Genomic DNA, 26,043 nt, shown 5'->3' with positions numbered 1-26,043 from the left:
GTTTTGGCCTCTAGATTCAAATGCAAACTTAGCTTGCTGTCCTAAGCATTATTACCTGAAAGCGATAACATACCACCCTTTTAATTCAGTCCTCTGGGCAGTTTAAACTTGTCCTTAAAATACAAAATAGAAGGTACAGTAAACATGCGGCTTGCTTTTGAGTAAACATGGTTGAGAATTGCCCTACATCACTCACAAAACTGATATCCTCACAATTAGCTTATTGCATATCCGTAGGACCATACGTTCAGTAACTTTGTGATTAGATGCTACACAGCTACCTCAACAAATACATCTCTCTCAGCCACATGCATATGTTATTAATAGCGTGGTGCAGTGGTCAGAGTATTGGACCAGGCCCTGGGAGATCAGGGTTCAAATCAGTCGCTGCCTTTCCGCCTACCCTACCTAACAGGGCTGCTGTGAGGACACGAGGTGGGGGGGGGAGGGGCAGAACCAGGTTTTCCACCTTGAGCCCCTTGGAGGAGGAAAAGCAGTCAACCAGCAGTGCATATTTATAGACGGGAATTGCAGAAGGTGACAGAACTACTGCATTCCTTTCTCATGCATCCGTAGCCGCGAGCCACACATTCGGCCTCATTTCCCTTCCGGGCTCCTAACGCGCTGCTGTTTATTTGCAGCACAGACCTTTAAAAACACACACACCCAACAGAGGAAATACTGACGAGGCTTGCTTCCCATTGGTAGGTTGCCGCCCTGCCCATCTTCCTCATTGGGCAGAAGGCGGGAGGGAGGGTGGGCATTCCCTGAGCGGCAGCCGCCTGCGTCAATGAGGAGACGCGGCATTCCGAAAGCGAGCCTTTCGAGAAAGAGAACGCGCCGGAGCCAATCAGGAGCGGAAGAGCCGTCGAAGGGGTTAAGGAGCCGGGCGGCCAGGTGAAGAAGTCCTGGAACTCGTGGCTTCGGGTCGCGGCAGAATCCGGCCGGCCGGGGGGCGCGACCCAGCCAGGTGAGGGTCTCGGAGGCGCGGTGCAGCGAGGCGCTTTCTGTCTGGCAACTCCCGACTTCCGGGCGTCTTTCTGGCTTTTAAGGATTACAGCCTTGGACTGAATCCGGTGCAAAGGGCTGCGGGCAGCAAAGTAAGACCGCGATGCGAGTGGGTGGGAAGAAGAGGTCGCCTTAGGTAAGAGGGGGAAAGGGGAATCTCCCAGGACTCTCTCTCTCTCTGAGAGTGGATCCCTGCTATGGGCCTTCCATGGAGGAGTGGGGAACGCCGGAGGGAACTGTGCCCTGCAGACTTCCTCTTTACCAGGGAGTGGTAAAACATTTAAAATGCCTCCCTGCCTTGAATATACTGTAGTTCGTGAAAGATGCACAGCAAGCTCTTAGTGCAGGATCTTCAGTGTGGGTGTTATTATTTCTGCCAGGCATAGGCAAACTCGGGCCCTCCAGATGTTTTGGGACTACAAGTCCCATCATCTCTGACCACTGGTCCTGTTAACTAGGGATGATGGGAGTTGTAGTCCCCAAAACATCTAGGGGGCCGAGTTTGCCTATGCCCGATTTTTGCCATCAGTAATATTTTGGGTGTTTTCGCATTGCCCTTTTAAGTGAGCACTCCCAAATTCATCGTTTTATGTTTTTGTTTTCCTATCCAAGGAAAGTGAAAAGTGTGTTGCTGGCATCTTAGAGCAGGCATCCCCAAACTTGGCCCTCCAGATGTTTTGGGACTACAGTTCCCATCATCCCTGACCACTGGTCCTGTTAGCGAGGGATGGTGGGAGTTGTAGCCCCAAAACATCTAAGTGTCTTAGAAGCACTTATCTGATCACAGTTATGGTACGCTATAGAAAGTGTTGTCTCCAGGGTGGCATATGAATTTAATTAATTAATAGCAACAACAACATTGAAAATGTGATCTTAGCTGTTGCTAGCCTGTGACCAGGATGGGTGCTATTATTAGGCCAACTAGGTGGCTGCCTAGGGTGCAGATTTCAGAAGAGCACAGTACTGACTTTTGAGGGGCACAATTTTCTACAAATTAGTTTTTGTTATAAACTTCTGATAAGATTTTCCATTTACATTTTGAAGAATTTTATCATCTTTGAAGTAATTCATACATTCGATTTTAAAAAAATGTAAATATGAAATAGACGGTAGAGTTGACTGGAGATTATGTAATACGGTTCACCACCTAGGAAAAGATATACAAAATGAGCTTAGCCATATTCAAGTAGGTGCTATAAAGCAGGAGGGAACCTTAGCACCTGCAAACACAACCAAATACTACTAAATTATTCTGGACTGTTAATCATTTTGAACAAATGATCATGACAGCATGTTACGTGGATGTAGCCAGATAATAAGATGCCTGAGCCTGAAGTTATCATAAGAGAACATTTCTTGGGATTTTTTTCCACTAAAGGAAACTACAAATGCCTTTATGACAGAAACTCTTATTGGGCAAGCTTGAGCAAATGGGATTACCAATTGAGAATCTGCATGATCAAAGTTATGTTAATAGGAATAACATGAAAGACAAATAAAATGGTGTACAAAAGAGAGTCCTGAGCATAAACCTATGTGCCTTTTTCATGCCCTGCAATGCATACTCTTTAAACTTGGTAGTCAGTGCAGCCAATTGGAAGCCATGGAAGCCCTGTCGGACGTTCAGGTTCCAAAGAACGTTAGCAAACCAGAACACTCACTTCTGGGTTTGCGGTGTTCGGGAGCCAAAACGTCCCGAGTACCAAGGTGTTTGGGATCCAAGGTACAACTGTATATTGGCAGGTCAAAACTTCTCAAACCAATATCACATTATGGACTTCAAACTGGTTTCCGGCGATATATCAATATATCACCCAGCCCTAGTGTTGACAGTGATGAGCTGGATCAACCAATGGTTTTGCTTGCTTGACCTTCATGCTCTCATTTTCCACCTAACCTTGAGAATGTTTGTTTGGGTGTCAATCCTAACCATTTCAGGGAAAGCAAAGTACCTTTTAGAACAGTAACCTTGCTCCCGACTCTCTAAAGATTGCATTGTTCTAACCTGGCACATTGTAAACAAGATGCCTTTTTTTGGTTTTGTAATGATATGCCAGCCGGTGTTGTGGGTAAATTAGGAGCTCACAATCCCAGCTGGGGACATAGCACGAAGTAGGGCTAAAAGTATGTAGATATAAAAGTTTAGCAATGGTGTGCGAGAACAGCAGAAATTGCAAGTTATGCAAAGGTTACCCAGAACAGATTCTGTCGTTGGGATTCTGTTGAAAGGTGCTACTGTTGAGGCTTTCCTGGGAGCCTTGTCACCTGCCCTAGGAGGAAGCCCTGTTCCTTAATTGTGTGGGATCAGATTGCTGGAGCTCAGTGGGGAGGAAAGGCACTCCATTCATGCTCAGAGGTACTCGTTTAGTGTTACGCGTTTTTGCTTTTTTAAGGATGCATAGTCAAAGATGAGAGAGGGTAATATTAAAGGAGCAGTGGGGAGAACTACAATAGAAATTTTTCTGTTAAAAGTACAGTGGTACCCCATTCTGGGTTACAGTACATAACCCGAAAAGGACGTAACCCGAACAATTCGTTCTGCGCATGCGCAGACCGAAGAAACAGTGAAAAACGCTCTGCGCATGTGCAAATCGCATGTGCATGTCGGGTTGCGCTTCTGGGTTAGTGGAGTTCATAATCCGAAAAGTACGGAGCGTACGTAACCCGAGGTACGACTGTACCGGTAAGAAATGTGAGGACTGGCCCTCAAAAAGGCCTATAAAGAAAGTTGGAAGTAGAGTGCCTAACTGTACATTCCATGCTTGTCTCACAGTTAGACCTGTTTGCCATGTGATTAGAGAAGCACAAGTGCTGGAAGAAAGCCCCATAGCCTGTGAATTTAAAGGACCGTGTAAGTGCACAACAGGAGCAGATTGTGTCTACTTCTAAAATAACCACTCTGTAGATGAGCCCTTTTCTTGCTCCACTTCTGTGCTAGTGCATCAAATCTTGTCATGTTTGTTTCAGTCAACCTGACTCCAGTGCGCCTGATAATCACAAGCCACATGGGAGCCTGTTAGTCCCCTTGCCAATTGCTGCTAGTCCAAACAAACGCGCATCATCAGCAGTGCGACACAACACACTTGAGCTCTCTAAGCATATGTTCTCATTTTTGTTTTCCAAAGCTGAAGAAGACACAGTGATAGAATTACAGAATGGTAGAGTTGGAAGGGACCCCAAGGCTCATCAAGTCCACCCCCTGTAATGCAGGAATCTCAACTAAAGCATCCATGGCAGATGGCCATTCAACCTCTACTTAGAAATCTCCATGAAAGGAGAGTCTGGCACCTTCTGAGGGAGTCCGTTCCACTGTCGAAGAGCCCTTGCTGTCAGAAAATTATTCTTGAGGTTTAGTCAGAATCTCCTTTCTTGTAACTTGAAGCCATTAGTTTGGTTCCTACCCACCGGAGCAGGAGAAAATAAGTTTGCTCCATCTTCCATGTGACAGCCCATTTAAATATTTGACGATCGCCATCATATCTCCTCTCATTCTCCTCTTATCCAGGCTGAACTCCCACAACCATTTCCAGAGCCTTGTTGATCGTAAGATATTTTGAACTAGAGGGGTGCCCTTGTCCAACTTTCCACAGTCCAACTGGAGCCAACAGTGGAACAAAAGCAAATGCGTCTGGACCTGGGAAGGCAAAACTGACTCCATTTGTGAATTAAATGTCAAGCTTCACAACCCAGAAACCAGACTTTGCCAGCTGGGTGCCTTCCCATGGTTTTGGACTACATATCCCATATATAACCCAACATGTGCTGGCTATGGCTGATGGGAGTTGTAGTCCAAAACATCTTGAGGGCACTCATTGGCAAAGACTGCCCTAAGCCATACATTTTCATACACATAAAAGTACAAATTTGCATAGGGTTTAATACAGATCGAATTTGTATATATCAAATTCTAATACTGGCCAGTAGTCAAGAGCAGCCAGTACATACTCTTCTACAGCAGAGGAACTCTTCAGGCTGAAAGAGAAGCAACTAGCACAAGGCCAGTCATGGAAGAGATTTGTTTATTTTTATTTGCTGCTATTGAAGTATTCAAAGTTGGAAACTCTTGCCGATCAACTGCAAATCACCCCAGTGTCTCCCCATCTCTTCCTTAGAGGAAGCTGAGTGTGAGTTGGGCTTATCAGATAACAGGGAACAAGTGTAAATATTTCATTTTGCTCGGTCTAGATTACAACATGAAGCAAGATAACAGGTAGAACTTAGAATAGAATCTAGGTTTCCTGATTCTCAGTAGATTTCAACCTCTGAGGCCTGGATTTCAACCTTGGGAGGCCCTGCTCAATGTTACAATTAGGCTGAACAAAATCCGTATTGAAGGATGGCATCCAGAGATTCAGAACCAGTTCCAGCACAGGTGATTTTCCCTTCCCTCTGTGTGTGGCGATTATTATGTTCCAAAGTGTTTTCAGAAGATATAACCACAAATCATTTTGGGACTCAAACTTGGTGGCAGCTGAACCCAGCAATGGGGTGGGGAGCATGTATGTTGTTTACCCACTTGCTTCCACCCTACCTTAGGCTCATAGGCCACTCAGAAGCTGGATCTAAATACATTGGTGCAGTATTGTGCTTCTTTCAGTGCAGAAGTGCCATTAATCCTTTTCCAAACCAGTCGGTCTATCTTTGGAACTGTGGAACTCAGAATTCCTATATTCCTTTGCCTCAAGGCTTTTCCAAATTGTGTTCCACTACTTCTGCCAAAAAATGGACACTTCTCTCTGTGTGTCTTATATTTACAGTATATGCATATATGAATTTTTAAGTGGCACAAAATACAGTTCCAGAGTGTGGATTAGTTTAGCATAAGATTCACAAGATACGTGGATGCTTCCCTGTCACGGTGTCTCTGACAATGGAAAATGCAATTTGGCATTGCTAGTTCTCACTATATCTAAAAGAGTTTTAAAATCCTTTTTATTTAGGCTGACCTCCTATTTTAGACTTGTAATTGATGAGCTTAAATTTAGAATGTTTTTGTATTCAACTAAGTCCTAAGAACAGGTTCATTAATTTTGGTGGGTCTAAGTTAATCGCATTCATGAACTTCAATGGGTCTACTTTGAGTAGGACTAACATTGAATATCACCCATAGGGTGTTTTAATATGTTTTACTCTGCTGAAACTTACACAGGCGCCCTCCAACTTCGCTGACATGTGCACTGAAAACTGTGCAGGGGGGCGGGCGGAACAGGGGAACCCCCACTTGTACACATCTGGAATGGAACCCCTGTGTAAGTGGGGATTCCCCTGAAGTTTTGTGCCGATAAATTGCCTAGTTTTTCTTCATTTTAAATTGTATTGTGCTTTGGTTATGTGTAAGTAGCCTTATGTGGGCTGTGCTCAAAATAAGTTCGTAGGTGTCATGATCTTGACTTTTTCTTGCCATTCTCCCACGGCTCAACCTTTTGTGGGTCTCTAATATAGCACTGCAAGGTTCTCTGTGAAGGAGGAAGCATGATCACCTTCATGAACAACTCAGACAGTGAGGAGGAACCCTGCAACGAGAGAACGTCCTTGATGTCGGCTGAGAGCCCCCTTCTGCCTTCTTACCAAGATGACACACAAACACCAGAAGCTGGAGAAACACTCACGCACAGGGGGGTAGGTGTATATTCCACTTCTGGGAAGAAGGAACACTTTGTAAAACACTAATCTTGTCCTCTCTGTGGGTTCTTCCTTCATATGCCTTCCTGAGTCACTTATCTGTATGGGGTTTTTTTGTTTGTTTTTAAGCCTTAGAATGAGTGACTTAAGGTGGAGACGATATTCCTGTTAAGAGGAACTGGTGATGCTCAAATTCTCTAGAACAGAGATGGTCTGGTGACCAAATGTCGCCTTCTGGACTCTCCCCAGGCCACAGCCTTCACTAGCACTGCACCTTCCTCAGGTGCTTTTTTTCTGGCTGGAATGTCACATTCCGAATGTGTAATTAAACTGAGCAAAAGCATCTTGCTTACCTGGAGCATCAAAATGTGTGTGTGTGTGTGTGTGTGCGCGCGAGAGAGAGAGAGAACCTCTGGCCGTTGTATGGCTGGAATGTAGCTTACAGTCCAAAGGTAAAAGTCCCATCTGTGTTTTGCCTATGCTTCGGCCCACCGCTGTCATGTGACACACACATCCTCCTCAAAAGATAGCCCACTAGGGAATATGGACCTTTGTCTGAAAGAAGGTTCCTCATCCCTGTGGCAGAACATAGGCAAGCCCTGTGCACACCAAATTCTCATCAACCTCCAATCATTTGGGTGGGTTATTGAATGGAGGGATTGCTGAGGGCAAGGAGCACTGCCTGCTCCTTCCGTTTTCCAAGTTGTACCCTGTAGAACAGGCATAGGCAAACTCCAGCCCTCCAGATGTTTGGGACTACAATTCCCATCGTTCCTAGCTAACAGGACCAGTGGTCAGGGATGGTGGGAATTATAGTCCCAAACATCTGGAGGGCCGGAGTTGCCTATGCCTGCTGTAGAACATGCTTATTTTATTTTATTTTATTTTGCATTTTTGCGGGTTAAATGAACTTGGGTAGGTTGGCAATTGAGCAGATGAGCAGAGTGGGATGGAGGCAGGGTAACTTGGGCGGACAACTGGTGATCCAGGTATAAGACCCTCTCGGGAGGGCAGGACCTGCCAGCTGCTAACCCCGTGTTGCATGCTCTTCCTTGTAGAAAGGACGCCCTGGCAGCAGCGGGAGCGCCAACAAAACTGCTGATGGAAACGCGGCCGACACGGAAAGAATAGCCAGAGTGCTCGCTGCCGTGGATAGCGAGGAGGAAGAGCTGACCTTGAAATACGGAGCAAAACATGTGATCATGCTGTTTGTGCCTGTCACGTTGTGCATGGTTGTGGTCGTTGCAACCATAAAGTCGGTGCGGTTTTACACCGAGAAGAACGGACAGCTGTAAGTAGTCCTTGTCTGACCCTGGGTAATGCGATTGCCTTGAAGGCTACATCAAAACAAGCCTCCTTTATTTTCATTTGATCTTTTGCTGTCCTCCTTTCTCTGCAATTGACCCTTTGCTATTCCAGTACGAATCTCAGTCCCTACTTACTGGAAGGGTCAGCTCTGAGTCTAGTTGATGCGCCTTGTTTCTGCCACCTTTTTGTCAATTAGAGTTGGGGATTTGCATTGGCTTAAGTATGTTGCTGATCCACAACACAACTTGGAGGGCTGAGTTTGTGTCGATGATTGATTTGTGCCAGGGCAAAACCACTTAAAAAAAAAAAAAGACATGCTATGCTTTTCTTGCAGGATTTATACCCCATTTACGGAAGACACGCCCAATGTTGGCCAGCGTCTCTTGAACTCTGTGCTGAATACCATAATCATGATCAGTGTCATAGTAGTAATGACGATCTTCTTGGTTCTGTTATACAAGTACCGTTGTTACAAGGTAAGGCGATGGCCTAAGATTTGCAAGCGATGAAAACAGACATAACCATTTTAGCAGTCCTCACAATGGATCTTCTCAGTTTGCCTTGTATACCTGTAAGTCAGAAACCGGTCATGTGTTTTTGTTCCTCCATTCAAGTGCATTGCTCACATTTTTATTTTTTTTAAATAGGCTCAGATATATTTTTAAAAGCAGTTTAGATATATTTCTAGAGGTATCATCCATGAACAACTTACAAACTATTTCAAAACTTTTCCAGGGAGGGAAGTGTACCAACCTGGTGCCTAATAGATGTAGGATTTCAACTTGCATTAGCTCCAGCCAGGATGGACGGTGATTGAGGATGATGGGAGTTGTAGTCCAATAGCATGTCACCAACACCACATGGGCTATTTGGTATAATAAGCACTAGCCAATAGATGCCTTCCACAACCAGCTTCTCTTCACTACAAACAGAAGAACATTGAAAACCTGCAGAATAATTTGATTTAGGCACTCACTTCAGGCTCTCTCTTTGGTGAGAGCCCTTTCAGACTTCAACCTTAGCTTTTATAATGTTATTTTAAGAGCCAAAGATGCATTGTGCTATTTCCAAAATTTTGCTAAGATATTGCTGGGCACGTTCTGTGCTTAGGCTCAGAATTAATATGCTAATTGCCTTTTCTGAACCAGACTTACTTCTATAAATATATCTTTTTATTTCCCTGTTTGGCCATAGTTCTGAATGAGGAGGGTTGGACTGATACTGCACCTGGCATGGTACAATGGTGATCATGCAGCTCCCAAAACTCCCCTTCCAAAAATTTGGGGCTTTTCATTCCTTAAATGAAAGGACTGATAACTTGGGCATAGGCAGGAAGGGAATCCGGATTTTATATTCAGCAACATGGAATGTATGGCCATCTAATAACTGGTAATAGTGTGGTTTTTGTTGGCAACCCTACAGATATTAAGAAGGTTGCAGGAGACATCATTTTGTGCCTGCCCACAATATTTCAAATGGGTTTGGGTAAACAAGCCATTTCCATGGGATTAGACTGACATGGAGCTTCGAAAGAGTTTCTTCATGCCACAGGAATCAATTTTTTTTAAAGACAAAATGAAAGATCACTTCATTCCAAAATAGGTCAAGAAACTTGATTGTGTTGAAGCGTGAAATTGGTATTTTTAAAACAGGCCTGCACATTTTGTAACACACCGAGCAAAGAGCGGCCCACCTGCCATATATGGTGGTCCGCAAGGGACTTGATTAAACTGCCTGTCCTTGCTGTCTGCCTGGGATTACGAAAACAGAGCTTGGCAAGCTACAGTACATATCTGGTGGGCTCTGTCCAGCGGGGAGGTCAGAAATTGTACAGACCTTCAGAAGACACCAAAGAGTACTTACGCAACAGCTTTTTCTCTCTCTCTAAAAGGAGACTGTGACCAGTTGCTCATCTGGTTTATTAGTTATTTTGGATGACCTCCCGAGAACTTAATAAAGCTTAGGCACTTTATTAAAGAAATGGTAATTGAATGTTGTAAGGATTTAATGAAAGATCAAGAAGAAACACTTGGAGAAAGCACAAAGGCCTTGTTAGGTAATACATAGCAAATGCATCCCTTTGCAAAGAGCTGTGTTTGAACAGTATCTGGGTGATCCCTGCAGGCTTCCTAAGGGGCTATGCAGTAAATTCATATAATAGGAGGTTGACATAGGCCAGTACAGGCATGGGGAACCTGCGGCCATCCAAATTGGCAAATTTCGAAAGAGAAGGGATCAGATCACCAAGAGAGGTTGCCACCTAGTTTCTGTTTATCAGGTTTGTTTGTTCTGTGTCCCCTGAACCGATAAACCAAATAGCGCATGTCAATTTTGGGCCACACGCTGAGAAGGCAAGGAAGAAGACAGGGAAGGGTTTGGGACCGTTAACTCCAGTGGAGAGAAGAAACCAGTGGAGTGTGTGGGAGGAAAGTGCACCAAAGTATAAAATGATGACACTGGCACCCAAGCAAGGAGCACACCAGGGTGCCTCTGAGCTGAAGAGAATGTGGTGTGCCAAAGATTCTTGGGACCTGTAATAAGGAGGTCTCTGACAAGTACTTTGGAGCAGAGCTGTGAACCTTCCTTCTTTTTTTTGCATTTGGGAAACAGCCATAGCTGTCAGCTTTCCCTTTTTTTGCAATGGGAAACAGCGCTGGAGGAATTTCCCGCAAAAAAAAGGGAACGTTGACAGCTATGCTTTGGAGCAGAAAGGTGGGGAACCTTTTGTCCCTGTGGTCCTTCCAGATGTTGTTGGACTCCAGCTCCCATCAGCCCCGGCCAGTGCTCAGGCATGATGGGACTTACAGTTGAACAACACTTGGAGAGCCACAGGTTCCCTATCCCTGAGCAAGACACTGAAAAAACTCACGGATATACACTGACCTTTCACGTTTTTGCTCAGTCACTCTGACCATAGCTGTCAACTTTCCCTTTTTTTGCAGGAAATTCCCTTATTCCAGCGCCGTTTCCCAATGCAAAAAAAGGAAGGTTGACAGCTCTGACTCTGACCCAAAAGGTTACTATTCCCACACAATCCAGGGATTTCTTGTTTCATCTTTCTGTTTCTTGCACTTCCCGATTGCTGCATCAGAAATGTTTCCATAAAACAAATGTGCCTTAAAGCCTGATGGATGGTAGGTGCATCTGTTTCATTGCTCTTGTTGTTAACCGTAGCAGCATTTGAAATCTGATGTCAAGGAAGCCCTGGAAAGAGAAGGAACAAAACGCCTCAAGAGGGAAGCCGCATGTTCAAAGTCTGGCACATAGGTGTGCTTTAACCATGGTTTGTCCAAAGCCTGTTTTGTTTTCCAGCTGCTCTTGGCTTGGTGTTTCTGTGGTGTGGCAAGTGTTTGGGTTAGGGTGGCCAAATGAACCATGGTTGTTGGGTTCAGGCTATACTTCGCTCAAGCCATGGTTCAATGGACACCAAAAAAAGCAATGGCTTTGCATCATAGTTTGATGCTAAAAAACAAAACGTTTTGGGTTGGATTCAGAAATCCAGACAAACCACACTTTGCCAAAACAAACCATGGCTTCATGTTATATGCAAACCAAACCATAGCCTGAAAAACAAGCAGTATGGTTAAGAAACTGGTTGAGGAGAGGAGCACTTCTTTGATACATCTGTGCAAAGCAACCACGTGTACCACTGTCTTCTGTTTTAACAGTTCATTCATGGCTGGCTCATTCTCTCATCTCTGATGCTGCTGTTCCTCTTCACCTACATCTACCTTGGGTAAGTGTGAGTAAGTGCTGTTGATCCTTAGCAACTTAGCAGGGCTAGACAGAAGGTAGAGACCAGTGAATGACTGTTAGTAGATTAGCATGAGTTTCTGACTTCCGAGTGTTTGATAATAACAAAAAGATTAGAATCCCTGATCTGTTTTACATCAGGGCAAAATCCTTATTACATTGTTTGTAATGTTGTCTTCTAGTGGTTACCGCATTTTTCGCGCCATAGGACGCACCGGACCATAGGGCGCGCCTCATTTTTAGAGGAGGAAACAAGAAAAAAAATATTTTTCTGGTTTTCCTCCTCTAAAAGCCTTTTTTTTTTTTTGAGGATCAGCTAAAGGTTTTGCAGCTTTTTTGCAAAGGGAAAAGCCCTGGGTTGTTGTTGTTGTTGTTGTTGTTTTTTTGGTCTTTTCTGAGGATCAGCTAAAGGTTTTGCAGCTTTTTTTGCATAGGGGGAAATGCAAAGCTCCTTTTGCAAAGGGGGAAAAGCCAAGGGGGAAAGCCCCATTTTTATGGGGTTTAACTCACATTTCTGAAAAATCTTAAGTAAAGGGAGCCATTTCTACAGTTTCCATACAGATAATCTAATCAGCCAGTCACATGTCCTGGGGAAGCAAACAACCTCCCTCTGCAGCACATTCAACAAAGGAGGGCAGGGCTGAAAGGGAGCCGTGACTCTTATCTCTCTCCCGATCTCTTGCTGATCAGCTGCTGAGCGGGGTCCTTTCAACGCTCCCTTTTCTCTTTGTAAAATAAAAAGCACAATCTGCTTTTGGCCCCTGGGCAATTCAGCTCCAGGGACCACCATTTGCTCCATAAGACGCACAGGTATTTCCACTTACTTTTCAGGAGGGAAAAAGTGCATCTTATGGAGCGAAAAATATGGTACTTTGCGAGCCACCCAGAGTGGCTGGGGTAACCCAGTCAGATGGGCAGGGTACAAATAACAACATCATTCTTCTTGTTACAGGTGGGTAGCTGTGTTGGTCTGCCATAGTCAAAACAAAATAAAAAATTCTTTCCAGTAGCACCTTAGAGACCAGCTAAGTTTGTTCTTGGTATGAGCTTTCGTGTGCATGCACACTTCTTCTTCTTATTATTATTTGTTTCCTTGACTAAACTTCTTTTTTGTTTTGTTCTGCAGTGAAGTGCTAAAAACCTACAATGTGGCCATGGATTATCCTACCCTGTTCTTCTTCATTTGGAATTTTGGAGCTGTTGGGATGATTTGCATCCACTGGAAGGGGCCCTTGCACCTCCAGCAAGCCTATCTCATAATGATCAGTGCCTTGATGGCTTTAGTCTTCATTAAGTACCTGCCTGAGTGGTCAGCCTGGGTCATTCTGGGAGGCATATCAGTTTATGGTACGTCTGTAATGGAAGAGATTTCAGGGTGATCTTTTTCCGTTTTCTATTCTTCATCACATTCTTTAGCTAGGAAAAGGGAAACTCACAGGAGCTAGCCTATATTGGTGTTTGTACCAGCAATATTTCATAGTCAGCTAATGGCCAGTTTTCCATTACAGTGTTTTTCAGGGGGATGGCTGAGAGAGGAACCCTCGGGAACCTGCCTTGTATCGAGTGGCATAGTCCTGTCCACACTGATTAGCAGTGGCTTTCCAGGGTTCAACAGGGGACGTTTGCTTTTGCATGCACAGCGAATTTGCACCTGGATGACAATAAAATAATTGACAATTTGTTTTTGCCCTTTTAATGGGCCCGAGATCTCCTCCTTGACACATCAGCTTCCTCTGCAAGCATTGTAGAAGGCTTCCTAGAAAGAAAGCTGGAAAAAATATCAGAAAGATTGGTGCAGGGATTAGGGAATCATGATGAATGGAACAAGTTGAGAAGCTCTGTTTGTGTTTTTGAAATGAACTGTCAACTGATACATTCCTTCCCTGTAATGTTCTGTGAATGGACGTAAAGAGTTGTCTTGTGAACCGTGGTTTGAACCAAGTATAGTTTAGAGCAGGGGTCGGCAAGCTTTTTGGGGGGTTGCCAGTTCACTGCACCACAAACCTCCTGGTGGGCCAGAGTGCGAGTGTGTGTGTGTGCGTGCACGGCAAAGGGGGCTTCTCTCTCCCTCAGCCCCTCCCCTCCCCCTGCCTACCTAGGGTGCTGCTGAGAGGCAGAGGCTGGCAGCAGCGGAGGAACGAGCAACCCAAAAGGGCTGCTTTCGGGCTGCTCGTTCGACGACGGCAACGGCAGCCTCTACCGCTCGCAAGGGCAGGCACAGGAGCCACGCTTGGCTGAATGGCTGCAGCAGCACGAGCGGCAGCTGCAAACAGCTTGCTCTGACGAGGGGCTGTTGGAAATGCGCTCGGCCAGCTCAGCCCAGCCCCCTTCCTCCTCTCGGCCACGTGCAGCCGCCATTTGTCCATTAGCCAGGGCCTCAAACCTTAGCAGGCGATTGGCTGGCAATTTGCTGCACCAGGAGGAGGGAGGGAGGAGGTTCCTCTGTGGTGAGGGGGGGGGAAGGTGCCTGCACTGTGGGAAAAAAACCCATGGTGGAATCCCCACGCCAATCCACGGAAACGGCCATGGGCCGGTTCTGGGAGGCTCATGGGGCGGAACTGGCCCATGCGCCTTAGGTTGCTGACCTCTGGTTTAGAGTTACATCTGAACCCAACAACCATGGTTCATGTGGCCACCCTGCACCTACTTTTTAAGTGTAGGTTTGTCAGTGACAAAACTACTTCCCCTTCTCTCCCTCTCCCCTCCCTGTTTTTCATCTACACATAGTCTGTGTCTCTCTGAATCGGTCCCAAAGGTTTGAGAAGGATTCAAGTTGCTTTAGGCTGTTTTGGAGAAGACCCACTTCTCCCTGAACAAGGGTTGACTCTCTGAACTGACCCAGTTTCAGATTCATCTCAACCAAATGCTAGCTCCTCACCCCCTGGCTTCTTCCCATGCCTTGAGGTTGCTGCCCAAGGTCCCTTTTTCAAATTCTCCCACCCAATGAGGTTTGGACAGTGGCCTTGTATGTAAGCACCCCTTCAGCATTGGCCCTGTGTCTGCAATGGTCTTCCTAGAGAGGCCCGCTTCATATCTACCTTAAGTGTCTGTTTGGCACTAGGTAAAGACCTCTTTTGTTTTCCCAGGACTTACAGTTGATTTGGTGGAGTAGCACTGCGGTAGCTCTGATAATTTTTATTTCTCTGTTCTGATTCAATGCCATGGAGCTGCGTTCCTCTGCTTTCAATTTTTCAAAGTGGTCTTTTTGACTTGGTAGCTGTGTGTTTTTAATTTGCTGCTCATGATTTGATTTTTGATTACTTTATCTTGTAAGCTGCCAAGAGGGCATATCTATAAATAGAATAACCCCTTACACTGCAGTGACTGAAATACGTCTGCCATGCATACTTTTTTTTTTTAATGAAAGTAGGAAAAAATGACCTGCTGCTAAATGGCAGGAAAATGAAATACTTACAAAGTGATTTGGGATCCAATGGATTTCTCTCTCTCTCTCCAGACTTGGTGGCTGTCTTATGTCCAAAGGGGCCGCTCAGGATGTTAGTGGAAACAGCGCAAGAGAGAAATGAACCCATATTTCCGGCACTTATTTATTCATGTGAGTAAAACAGAGGGGGTGTAGGGGCGTCCATTGCAGAATATACCCTGCAGTGTGGCAACATTGACTCAGGACCGCAATACCTCAAGGACTGCCTCTTTCCATATGAGCCTACCCGGACCCTGAGATCAACTTCTGAGGCCCTTCTTCATGTGCCGCCTCCTTGAGAGGTCCAGAGAGTGGCAACACAAGAACGGGCCTTCTCTGCATTGGCTCCCCATCTATGGAATGCTCTCCCCAGGGAAGTTTGCCTGGCGCCTTCATTATACACCTTTCGGCGTCAGGCAAAAACGTTCTTTTTTAACCAGGCCTTTGGTTAACCTGTTTGACATCCTATGCCCTTTTAAAATGTGGCTCTTGGGGGGGGGGAGAGGTGTTACTGGGTTGTTGTTTTTATTTTGATTACAGTCATACCTCGGGTTGCGCTTGATGTGGGTTGCGCTTTTTTGGGTTACGGACGCGCCGAACCCTGAAGTACCGGAACGGGTTACTTCCGGGTTTCGGTGCATGCGCAGAAGCACCGGATCACGATCCGCGCGTGCGCAGAAGCGGCACTGCGGGTTGCGAATGTGCCTCCCGCATGGATCATGTTCGCAACCCGAGTGTCCACTGTATATATATTGTGGTTTTTATGTTGATCTTTTCTGTGAACCACCCTGTATAAATTCAAACAACTACTCCTACTACTACAGGAAACCTTTGATCCTCCAGATATTACTGAACTACTGTGGTCTTTGGGCTTCAGCTGTTCCAAAATGGTCCTGGTTGTCACCCATAGCTTTATAAACCATGGTTTGTTTTGCTAAAAAGCTTCATAAATGGAATTTCTCAACTTTTGAATCTCTGGATAGTTGTCCAAACACAGCCAGCAGAAGTTCTACTTCAAAATGAAAAATCTGTTTTGGCTTAACAAAACTTTGGAATCAGAGTTTTTCTTCAGTTTGGAGAATTTTTTAAATAGCAAACTGATGGATTGGGCAAAATAGTTCCCACTGCACCCAGTCTATGTACAGTGGCACTTTGGTTCCTGAACGGCTCCCAAACACTGCAAACCTGGAAGTAAGTGTTCTGGTTTGCAAACGTTTTTGGAAGCCAAACGTCTGATGTGGCTTCCGCTTGAATGCAGGAAGCTCCTGCAGCCAATCAGAAGCCATGCCTTGGTTTACGAATGGTTTCGGGAGTCAAATGGACTCCTGGAACTGATTAAGTTCAAGAACCAAGGTACCACTGTACAGATGGGTAAGTGTAACTACCTGCAATGCATTATATAATATGGAATATGGAGCTTCGTCATGTATTATTTTCCTTTCCACTCTGTAGCTACTATGATGTGGACTGTGGGAATGGCAAAACAAGACAATGCACGAAGGAGGTCTTCTGAAGAGACAAGGGATCAAGGTGACCTATGCATTCTCTGTTTTGTTTTGTTTTGTTTTTAAGTCTTCCTTTGCTTATAAATAGCATGTGAATTCATTCTGAAACATCTTGTTAGTTGGCAAAAACGGTGGGTGTACTTTGCTGACTGAGACTCCCAACGACACACAGCGGGGCTACTTTTGAAATTAGACGTTCTAAACTTCAGTGAAATAGTTAACATTGGCCATGAAAGGAGGGCCAATTCTGGCACCTTGTGTGTGAATGAGAATCTCCCAAGATTTTTCTCGGACCCACATCTATTTGGCAGTGGGCTCAAGTACTGAGATCTGCGGATGAATCCCTGATTCTATTCCAAATGTTCTGGATGCTAGGATGCTTTCCACTAGGAGCAAGGTTTGCTGTTGTTGTTTGCTTGTTTTCTTTTTTTTTTTTTAACTGTAGTCCCTTTTTCTTTTCAAATGCTATTTCATCAAGTCTTTGTGGAGTTGATGTACTGTACTGGCCTGAATATAAGCCGCACTTTCCCCCCAAATTCTGACTGTGACAAGTTAAAGTACAGCTTATATTCATGCCCTTACGGTATGCAGCCAGGAGCGTGGGGCAAACAGCGCCAGGAACGTGGTGAAGCTGCGCCCGTCCGACGCGTAGTTCCCCGTCCTCTCCCCCAAGGCCAGGAAGAGAGAGAGCAAGGAAAGGGAAAGGCCATTGGCAACGTAGCACAGCCCCCCCCCAAGTATGCAGCCAGGTGCAGTGAGGAACGGAGCGGCTTATATTTGGGTATTTTTAAATTTTTCTTCCCCCCCCCCAATTTTAAAGCTGCGGCTTATATTTGGGTGCGGCTTGTATTCAGGACAATATGGTATTAAGGCTGCTGCTTCTTTCAGCCTTCATCGATTTGCTTTCATCGATATAGTTCTGGTGTGTGTGTTTATGATACTTTACTTATTCTGGGTTTCACTTTGTGCTGTTGTCAGGGAAAGAGGGATTGCTCAGGAGGAGCAGGGGGAGAGAAAGGGGCAAGCTGCAGCGGAGAGAAAAGATAGCGATTCATCCAGTAAAGGGGGGTTGCTGGGATACCGAGAGCAGTTGCCTATAATCTCAACAGATTCATCTTCCTCTGCCAACCCCCATCAGGAAATGTCTCCGGAGGAGGGAGAGATTTCAAACATTGTCAGTAGCAGACAAGTGAGTGAGCAGAGGGGGAGGAGGAGGCGACCACGTCATATCAGAGGGCCGAGAAATTGGCTCTGTTGGCGCGCGCGGGAGCATAGCAGTCCGGGAAACTGAAACTATTAAGCAGTCATGTTTCAAGACTCTGTAACTCTTAATGAACAATAAATAGCTTTATAGCTCACCGCTGGAGCTGGTCTTTTCTCATGAGCAACATCAAAGGGAAGAGAACTCCTGACAGCTGTGAACTGCTTCATCAAATTAAGATGAAAAAAGTGTTATATAAATATTGTATGGAAATTCTTGCTTGGAAAACAGTGAGATGTTTTGACATATACTGACTCTTTCTTACAACTGACTTGTAGGCAAGTCTGTAGAACACTGCAGCTTATATGTGCTTGTGTGCGCATATATCCAATAATTGTATGTACTAAATTGTTGCGGGTGGCTTTTGGTCTTCTCAGCAGAGGGAGCACAGAACCATGATGATGGTTGTTACGCTGAGCCAGCCGTTCCTGACATGAGAAATTCAAGGACAGACCATCCAATCGATCCTCCCTTAGAGGAGGAGGAAAGTAAGTTGAGATCCTTTTTATGGCCACTTTGCTGGTATTTATACAAAATACAAATTTGGACATTCTGTTCACCAGCTTGGTGTCTTCCACATGTGTCTGGCTGGCGCTGATGGGAGTTGTAGTTAGAAACATCTGGAGGGCACAAGGTTGGTGAAGCCTGCTCTAGTATCTTTAAAATGCAGGAAGCTCCTTTCAGATTGAGTCCATTGGTCCCTATAGCCAAATGCCACCCTCTGGCTAGAAGCAGCTTCCAAAGGCTTCAGGTTAGAGGTCTTTACTAGCTTATATTATGTGAAAGCTTTTCAAATGGAGATACCAGCTACTGAACATGAGAATCTTGTACCCAAAGCAGCTCTGCTCTCTTTGGTCTTTTTGTACTAATTTATGCCAAACTACATGCCATGAATTGGAATGGAAAGGTTTGGGGCTATGGCAGAGTTCTTAACACCCCCTGGCATTTTTGAGTGTCAGTTTCTCCAGCAGCTGATAGTATTTTGGGGAGGGGATCATTTTGGTGGTGAAGCTTATATCTGGGGGATGGAGGGGTTTGCTTTTATAACAAGTGTGTGTGCGCGCAGTGGCGTAGGAAGGGCAGGACGTAGGGGGGCGGGATGCCCTGGGTTCCAGGGGAGGGGGGGTGACACTCGGCGGCCCCTCCCCAAACTGAGCCCTGCCGCCCAGCACCTGTCTGTACCACTTTACAGACGGACGGGGAGGCTTCCGGCGGCTGACGCCATTATGGGTGGTCGTGGGTTGCTTCGGCTGCGAAGCACCCAGCTCATCCCGGGGGTTAGGAGCCCTGCAGCCGCATAGCGGGGCTCCGGTTGGGGTGCGGGAAGAGCGTCCCGTGCCCTGGGCTCCCCGGCTGTGCCCGTTGTGGCTCCGAACCCTTCCCCCGCGCCCCCTGTAAAGGGGGAGTGGAGGTGAAGGGACTACGGAGCCGGGCTATAGGGGACATGCCCCAACCGGGATGGAAATGCGGCGGCAAAGCCTGTGATGAGCGTCTAAGTTCTACCTGTCATTAAGGAGCTGATAAGAACCCAGAGGCTGTGAGTAATTGATTGACTCTTTGTATTCCTGGAACGCTCTGGGGGAAAGAAGAAAGGCAGCCCGCCTCCCTCCCTTCGAGTGGTGAAAGAGATTAACCCTTTAAGTGACTGCTGCTACAACAATCATAGAAAGTACTTGGAATTTGAAAACTGAGTCTGTTGAGATCTCCCTTCGGGGGTTAACTGGGGAAAAAATATCTCCGTTTGAAGTTTTGGTCTTTATACTCCGGCTTCGGAGAAATGGCGGCGACTTGGTATGTCGTGGGAAAAATGGAGACAAAGGAAGGAAGAGACAGGAACTGAAATCTGATACTCACCCTCTCTCTCAAAATGCTGGACTTTGTGATCGCACTGGCATCGAACTCTGATTTAAGGGATGAGGAAATGCTCACTATCTTGCAGATGGAATTGCTTAATCGGAAATTACAGGTCTTGAGTGGAATTATTCATAAAAAGGATGTACTTTCCACAGAGGAGGCTTTTCAAAAGTTCTACACAATGGAATCAAGCCTTGGCAAAGAGCTGGGAGGGGCGCTTGGAGGATGGTCGGAAATGGCTGGGCGAACCCGGGAAAAGGAACTTGAAATGGGAAAATTTACAATATCCAGACCCCGAGGTGGCAGCTCGGGGGCAAGGGACATGGAATTAAGATTTTTACAAGAAGAAGGAGCAAAAGAATCGGAGGAGCCCAGAATGGAGATGAGGAACGCCCTGAGGCTCGATGCTGGGTTTGTTGTGGACGCTGCCTGGATCTGTGGACACTCAGAGGAAGACAATGGGAGATTTGGCTGTGGAGAAAGACAGGAAAAGACAATGGATAGAGGGGGAGTGGGTTGAAGTATTAAATGTATAATCTAAATGGTCTGCCATGGTATCCGAAATCCGAGTGTGAAGTCTGTTAATTACAGGATTATTTTAAATAAGCAAGGAGATATTGAATTTTAAGTTAAAAGCAGCATGATAAAGGACAGAAGAAATAAGTTTAGCTATAAGAATATTTGGTTATGATTTAGGTTATAATGCAAAGACGGAGATAAGTATGGTTTTTTTTAAGTAAAGTTAAAAATTTTTATAGAGAAAAGTTGTTAAGGAAATAGTATATTGAATTAAAACCGAAGGTGAAAAGGCGGGGGAAGTCAAACGTCAAGATTCAGAACTAGATTTTTTTTTTTGTGTAAGGTATATAAACAAGAAGAAGAATCCTGACTTTATGTGTATTTGTATTTGTTTTTGTATTTGTAGGTGTGGGGTTGGGTTTGTGTTATATTATGAAAATGCTAATAAAATTTTGTTAAAAAAAAAATACAGACGGACGGGGCAGCCCCATGACCCACCGCTCGCTCGGCGACTTGTTCGGTCACTGCAGGAGCAGCAGCACCAGCCCGGATGGACTGGGCATGCGCGGCATTTCCGTCTGACGTCATGACGTCACGACACCCCCGCCCCCAGGGGGGTGCCTCTGTGCTACCGTCCCGGGCAGCCAAAAGGCTTCCTCTGCCACTGTGTGTGTGTGTGTGTGTGTGCTTTAAAGGATTTTTGTATTGTGCACTTTTAGAAATGACTTTGAGAGTTTGTGAAAAGTGTCTAGGAAATTAAATTAAAAATTATTCCTGGGAGGAGTCTTGGAATGCATCTGCATTCCAGTGCATTCCAATGCTTTTTCCACAATAGTGCTGTGTCCTGGAAATGCTACGGTTACAGATCATTTGCTTTGTCAGTACAGATGGTGATGTTCAGTTAGGACTCACACGAGGCTATGACCCCAAGGCTTCCCCTAATGATTTGTGTGGACATTATGTATGCCTGACCATGAACTGGATCAGATACAGATTCAAAACTTTGGAGAATTAAAATCCACACTTCCCACACACACACACCGCAAAAAAGTTGAGTGCATCTCAGAGTAAGGGCTTTCTGTCTCCAGAAACACCTTTAAAGCAGAAGGAGTTCTCCGCATCTCGGATGTTTTAGCCAGATTATCTTGTAGGAAAATACCCTTTCTCTTGAGATGTATCTCTCTTGCATGGCCAGTAACTGCATTTCTTTGTATGTCTTCTCAGAAGGAAGCCCTACTGAGTTTAGCAAGACTTACTCCAGTGTAAATTTTTTTAGGATTGAAGTTCTGTTAAACAATCTTGCATTGCTTGCTATGAACTCTCCCTCGTGGCATCCAGTTTCCTGCTGGCAAAAGCTAAAGAGCAATGTCCTACCGACAAGCAGAAAAATGCACCCCTCTTTTAAAAAAAATTACCCTTGATAATGAAATGGATGTAAAGTATAGGAGACTTGATCCAGTTTCTCTAGATCAGTGTTCTCTTTCCCTACCCACTAAAAGGTAAATGTAAAGGGACTCCTGACCGTTAGGTCCAGTCGCGGATGACTCTGGGGTTGCGGCGCTCATCTCGCTTTACTGGCCGAGGGAGCCGGCAGACAGCTTCCGGGTCATGTGGCCAGCATGAATAAGCCGCTTCTGGCGAACCAGAGCAGTGCACGGAAACGCCGTTTACCTTCCCGCCGAAGCGGTACCTATTTATCTACTTGCACTTTGACATGCCTTCGAACTGCTAGGTTGGCAGGAGCAGGGACCGAGCAACAGGAGCTCATCCCATCTTGGGGGATTTCGAACCGCCGACCTTCTGATCGGCAAGCCCAGGCTTAGTGGTTTAACTCACAGCGCCACCCACTAGAGAACTGCAAATGCCGTGATGATTTTGGCCCCAATAACAGCTGAGAATGGTTGGTGATAGCGGCACTGCGTTTCTTGTCAGAATAGCAATTCCGTAGAGCTGACGGAATCCTTTCTTTCCCTCCCTTCTAAACAGGAGGCGTCAAATTGGGCCTTGGGGACTTCATATTCTACAGTGTACTTGTGGGCAAAGCAGCCGCCACTGCTAGCGGTGACTGGAATACAACTCTGGCTTGTTTTGTAGCCATCCTCATAGTAAGTGAAATCGATAAGTTATGTCTTGATGTTATGTCATAAAGCCAGGCTAGCTGAATCGATTTCAGCTGCAGAAGATGCCTGCCCACACGGGGCCCACCCCCTGAAAGGTGAGAACTCGCCCCACATGAACTCGGCCATGTTGGCTGGGGTTGATGGGAGTTTGGAGTCCGTATAAAATACTTAACAAATCATCAGTGGAACAATCACAAATCCAAATTAAAACAATTCCCATCTATGTAACACTATTAGCAAAACAACTAAAAAAGGAGGCCTTTAAGCGGAGGCTTGACAGCCAAAAGTCAGGAATGATTTGATGGTGTTTCCTGCTTGGCAGGGGGTTGGACTGGATGGCCCTTGTGGTCTCTCTCTTCCAACTCTATGATTCTATGAAAAAGCTAAACATCACAGTTACACCAAAAATCATATTATAGGATTCGCAAAATGCAACAGCATTCATACCTATAAAACAATATTAACAACATCAACAAAATAGCAACAAAACAGACGGTTGAATTTGTACATGTGCTCCACCATGACTCATAAACTTTCATTCTATTCAATGCATCAAAATACATTCTACCTAGAAATTTGCACATTAAGCAAGGTAAGAGGGGGAGCTGTTGATCTCTTGAGGAGGTACTCTGCAGTCCACAAAAGTTTATGCCGTTATAAATCTGTTAGGCCTAGTAGGCTTAAGCATAGCATAGACCTCCGGGTATAGGGCGGTGTACAAATTGAATAAATAATGAAATAAGGTCGGAATCCCAACACACATATTTTATTATTAAGTCTCTTAAGATGCTGCAAGACACTTCCAGTATTTTATCTATTATTTTTTTTATCTCTTGGGGGGGGGGGGATAACCCGGCCTTCTTCCGAGTAACGTTTTTCTCCTCCTCCTCAGGGCCTGTGTTTAACTCTTTTGCTGCTGGCAGTATTCAAGAAAGCGTTACCTGCCCTTCCCATCTCCATCACCTTTGGCTTGATCTTCTACTTCTCAACAGATTACCTTGTGCAGCCTTTCATGGACACCCTTGCAGCCCATCAGCTATATATTTGAAAAAAGCAAACAAACCAGCGGTGATCTTCTCTGGAGTCTTTGCTGTGCAACAGGACATTTTCCAATAGATATGGTTTTTACACTTAGTGCCATATATTTTTCAGGAATCCCAGTAATAACACGTGTGCGAGTCTCCCCTGAGACTCAGTAGCCAGGCCCTTCGATTTCTGATGTGAACAATTTGACTGGGAGCAGGACACGCAGCCTGATTCTATCTGTGTTTACTACTGATCTCAGTTAGGCTTGCTCCCAAGTAAGCTTGCATAGCATTGCAGCCCCGATAACCCTGAGACGCCTGGCCTCCTGCTTTAGTTTAGTGTGTAAATGAATGTGAAAATGCATTGGTTATATTAGCCCAAGGTGAAACAAAATTCCTCTCCCAGGAGGTGAGCAGATGATGAATGTGAAATTCCAGTTTGCCAGAGATGTTGCAATCGTAGCGAAGAATAATCATGGTTTCGATGTACTGCTGCGCCAGCATGCTTCCACTGGCGTAACAGGGCTTCTGTTTCCTCTCCCCCCACCAGGTATCTCCAAAATCTGCGCTAGCCCTCCACAGCTGATTTTGAGGGTGAGCAGGGGGTGGTCTGGATGGAACAGGAAGTTCAGTTTCATATGCTGAAGTCCCCATGCCCCTACAGAGCTGCAGCCCCATAATAATAGTACAGTATGCTTAAAAAAATACTATAAAGCATCTAAATGGAATAAATGAGAGGATATTTTTTTCTGAAAGGGTATTGGTTATATTAGCCCACGGTGAGAAAAATAATTCCTCGGCTGGGAGGTGAGTAGTTGGCGAATTTAAGATTCCTGTTTACACTAGTAACTTGCAAAAAAGAGTAATTATAATGGTGGTAGTTGTGCAGCACACTTTTTTAAGTCTGTGAAAATGCTCCTTTAAAATAGGCATACAGCTAAAGTGCAGGGGTTCGGTGGAGGCAAAACTGCACATGATTAATATGTAGCAGGTTTCCAAATCTCTTGTTTTTTCTTTAATTGCAGCCGTGGGGGTTGGAGGCCCAACTGGAGTTGCGAGAGAGGGAGGTGGGGAGGGAAGGTTTATCCTTTCCCTCCCCAGCCATTATCATGGCAAAATTCGAGGGCTCCATGCGGCTGTAAGAGTTAAGAAAAGAATCCCATTGGCACCAATGGGACCTCCTCTTCCTCCTCCTGTTTTATGCTAACCCTCCCAGCCATGCCAGGGGTATTTCATGGATTTGTTAGCAAAAATGTATGTGCCACTTGATTGTAATAAAACCTCTGAGTGGTTTACAAGAAATATTAAGATGATCAGTGAAAAGCATTTAGAAATAATTAAAATGAACCATAAAAATAGATTAAAACAAATCAACATCTACATGTCTAGATAGACTTGCCCAAACAAAAACAAAAAAGTTTTAAGCATGAAAAAGAGTGCAGCAAATGCACCTGCCTGGTGTCAACAGGCAGGGAGTTCCAAAGTTGTTGTGTGATACTCAAATAGCAGTTTTTTACAGCTGTGATGCCTGTAGTAGTGCAGAGTCCATAGACTGAAGTGGTTGCATGAGTAAACTGGCCCCAAGCCATTAAGGGCTTCATATACCAGTAGTTAAACCTTCAACTTGGCCTGGTGAAAGTCATTGCTGGGGAGGAAAAGGAGAAATCTAATAGCCCCACTCCTCATGCTACCACCACAATAATTGTTGGGACTCCCGCACGCCTGTCACTAAAGAAAAGCCAGAGACTCCATTCAGTGTAATGTGTAGTTTAGCCACAGGAATGAAGCAAGAGTGCAGGGCTTCTTCAGCTTTGGCACCAAAGCCCTTCCAAACCCATACTTTTAGATCCTCTAGCAGAGGGCCCAACTTTTAAGTGGAGGCAAGTTGTAAATAACAGGGGGTTAGTTGCCCTGTTGCCTCCCTCGTACTTGAATTGACAATCGAGCCAAAAAGCAGCCCACATGCAGCCTCTTGCTTTGCACTGTTCAGGAATGATTTGGGGGAGAAGCCATTGATTGAGGCCAATCAAACTTCTTTCGGCTGTGTGGGGTGTGTGTTAAATGACAAACTTGGAAATGCTATGAAACTGTTTAATGTAAGAGTGAACTATTTGGGGAATAATGTTTGTATCAAAACACAGGGGTGAGATTTGAATCTGGTGTGCACATTAATCTAAGTGAGAAACAGTTGATGCTCAAAATATTCAAGGCTTTTGCCCCGCAAATACTTTACTTCTGACTTGGACTTCCTGCCAGGGACATTGGTTGTTTTAAGGTTTTGGTTTTTATTTTAAATCTGATCTGCTTTGCTTCCAAATACCCCCTTCTAAGAACAACGCTAATTATGTGATTTATCTGCCTAAGCAAAAGAAATAGTCTAATGAAGCAAAATGGACTGAGACAGGTCAGGGGGATGATCCAATGTAAGAGACATGGAAGTGCAGCAGCTCCCATTGATTTCGATTCTGGGTGCTTGATGAATTTGATTTGTGTGGATTCAATTCAAATTGAGCTGATCTGAACCTTCCTTTGGGATTTAGAATGTGATTTTTTTATTCTCAGATTTTTGCAATGCAGTTCATAGCTCAAAAAGCTTACCCAAATGTGTGGTTTGTTTTTTAAAAAATGTATTTTAGTATGAAAT

The 26,043-nt window shown here is 45.1% G+C and overlaps 1 protein-coding gene across 4 annotated transcripts; it reads left to right on the top strand.

Annotated features, from left to right (window-relative positions):
- Positions 1-827: 827 nt before the first annotated feature.
- PSEN2 (presenilin 2) lies at positions 828-25,762 on the top strand. 4 transcript variants are annotated; one of them, XM_033144646.1, is made up of 11 exons: positions 828-970; positions 6,449-6,624; positions 7,689-7,921; positions 8,273-8,414; positions 11,607-11,674; positions 12,818-13,038; positions 15,149-15,247; positions 16,568-16,645; positions 18,259-18,369; positions 22,241-22,359; positions 23,267-25,762. In XM_033144646.1, exons 2-11 carry the CDS (start codon positions 6,481-6,483, stop codon positions 23,420-23,422), a joined length of 1,371 nt encoding a protein of 456 aa, XP_033000537.1. In that variant the 5' UTR covers positions 828-970; positions 6,449-6,480; the 3' UTR covers positions 23,423-25,762. The 4 variants fall into 4 exon arrangements, with proteins under 4 accessions (XP_033000537.1, XP_033000538.1, XP_033000539.1 ...); XM_033144647.1 differs by lacking the exon at positions 828-970 and adding an exon at positions 1,003-1,100; XM_033144648.1 differs by lacking the exon at positions 828-970 and adding an exon at positions 1,067-1,144 and having other exon boundaries at positions 6,451-6,624.
- Positions 25,763-26,043: the final 281 nt, after the last annotated feature.

The sequence above is a fragment of the Lacerta agilis genome, chromosome 3 (genome assembly GCF_009819535.1).
Source record: "Lacerta agilis isolate rLacAgi1 chromosome 3, rLacAgi1.pri, whole genome shotgun sequence".
NCBI lineage: Eukaryota > Metazoa > Chordata > Lepidosauria > Squamata > Lacertidae > Lacerta > Lacerta agilis.
This window is presented reverse-complemented; position numbering and strand designations above follow the sequence as displayed.

Excerpts from the sequence above, each read along its gene's own strand:
- PSEN2 (XM_033144646.1), top strand. The coding sequence starts at position 6,481 with ATGATCACCTTCATGAACAACTCAGACAGTGAGGAGGAACCCTGCAAC. Across the intron at positions 15,248-16,567 it reads TCCGGCACTTATTTATTCAT|CTACTATGATGTGGACTGTG; the intron begins GTGAGTAAAACA and ends TCCACTCTGTAG. Across the intron at positions 16,646-18,258 it reads TGAAGAGACAAGGGATCAAG|CAGAGGGAGCACAGAACCAT; the intron begins GTGACCTATGCA and ends TGGTCTTCTCAG.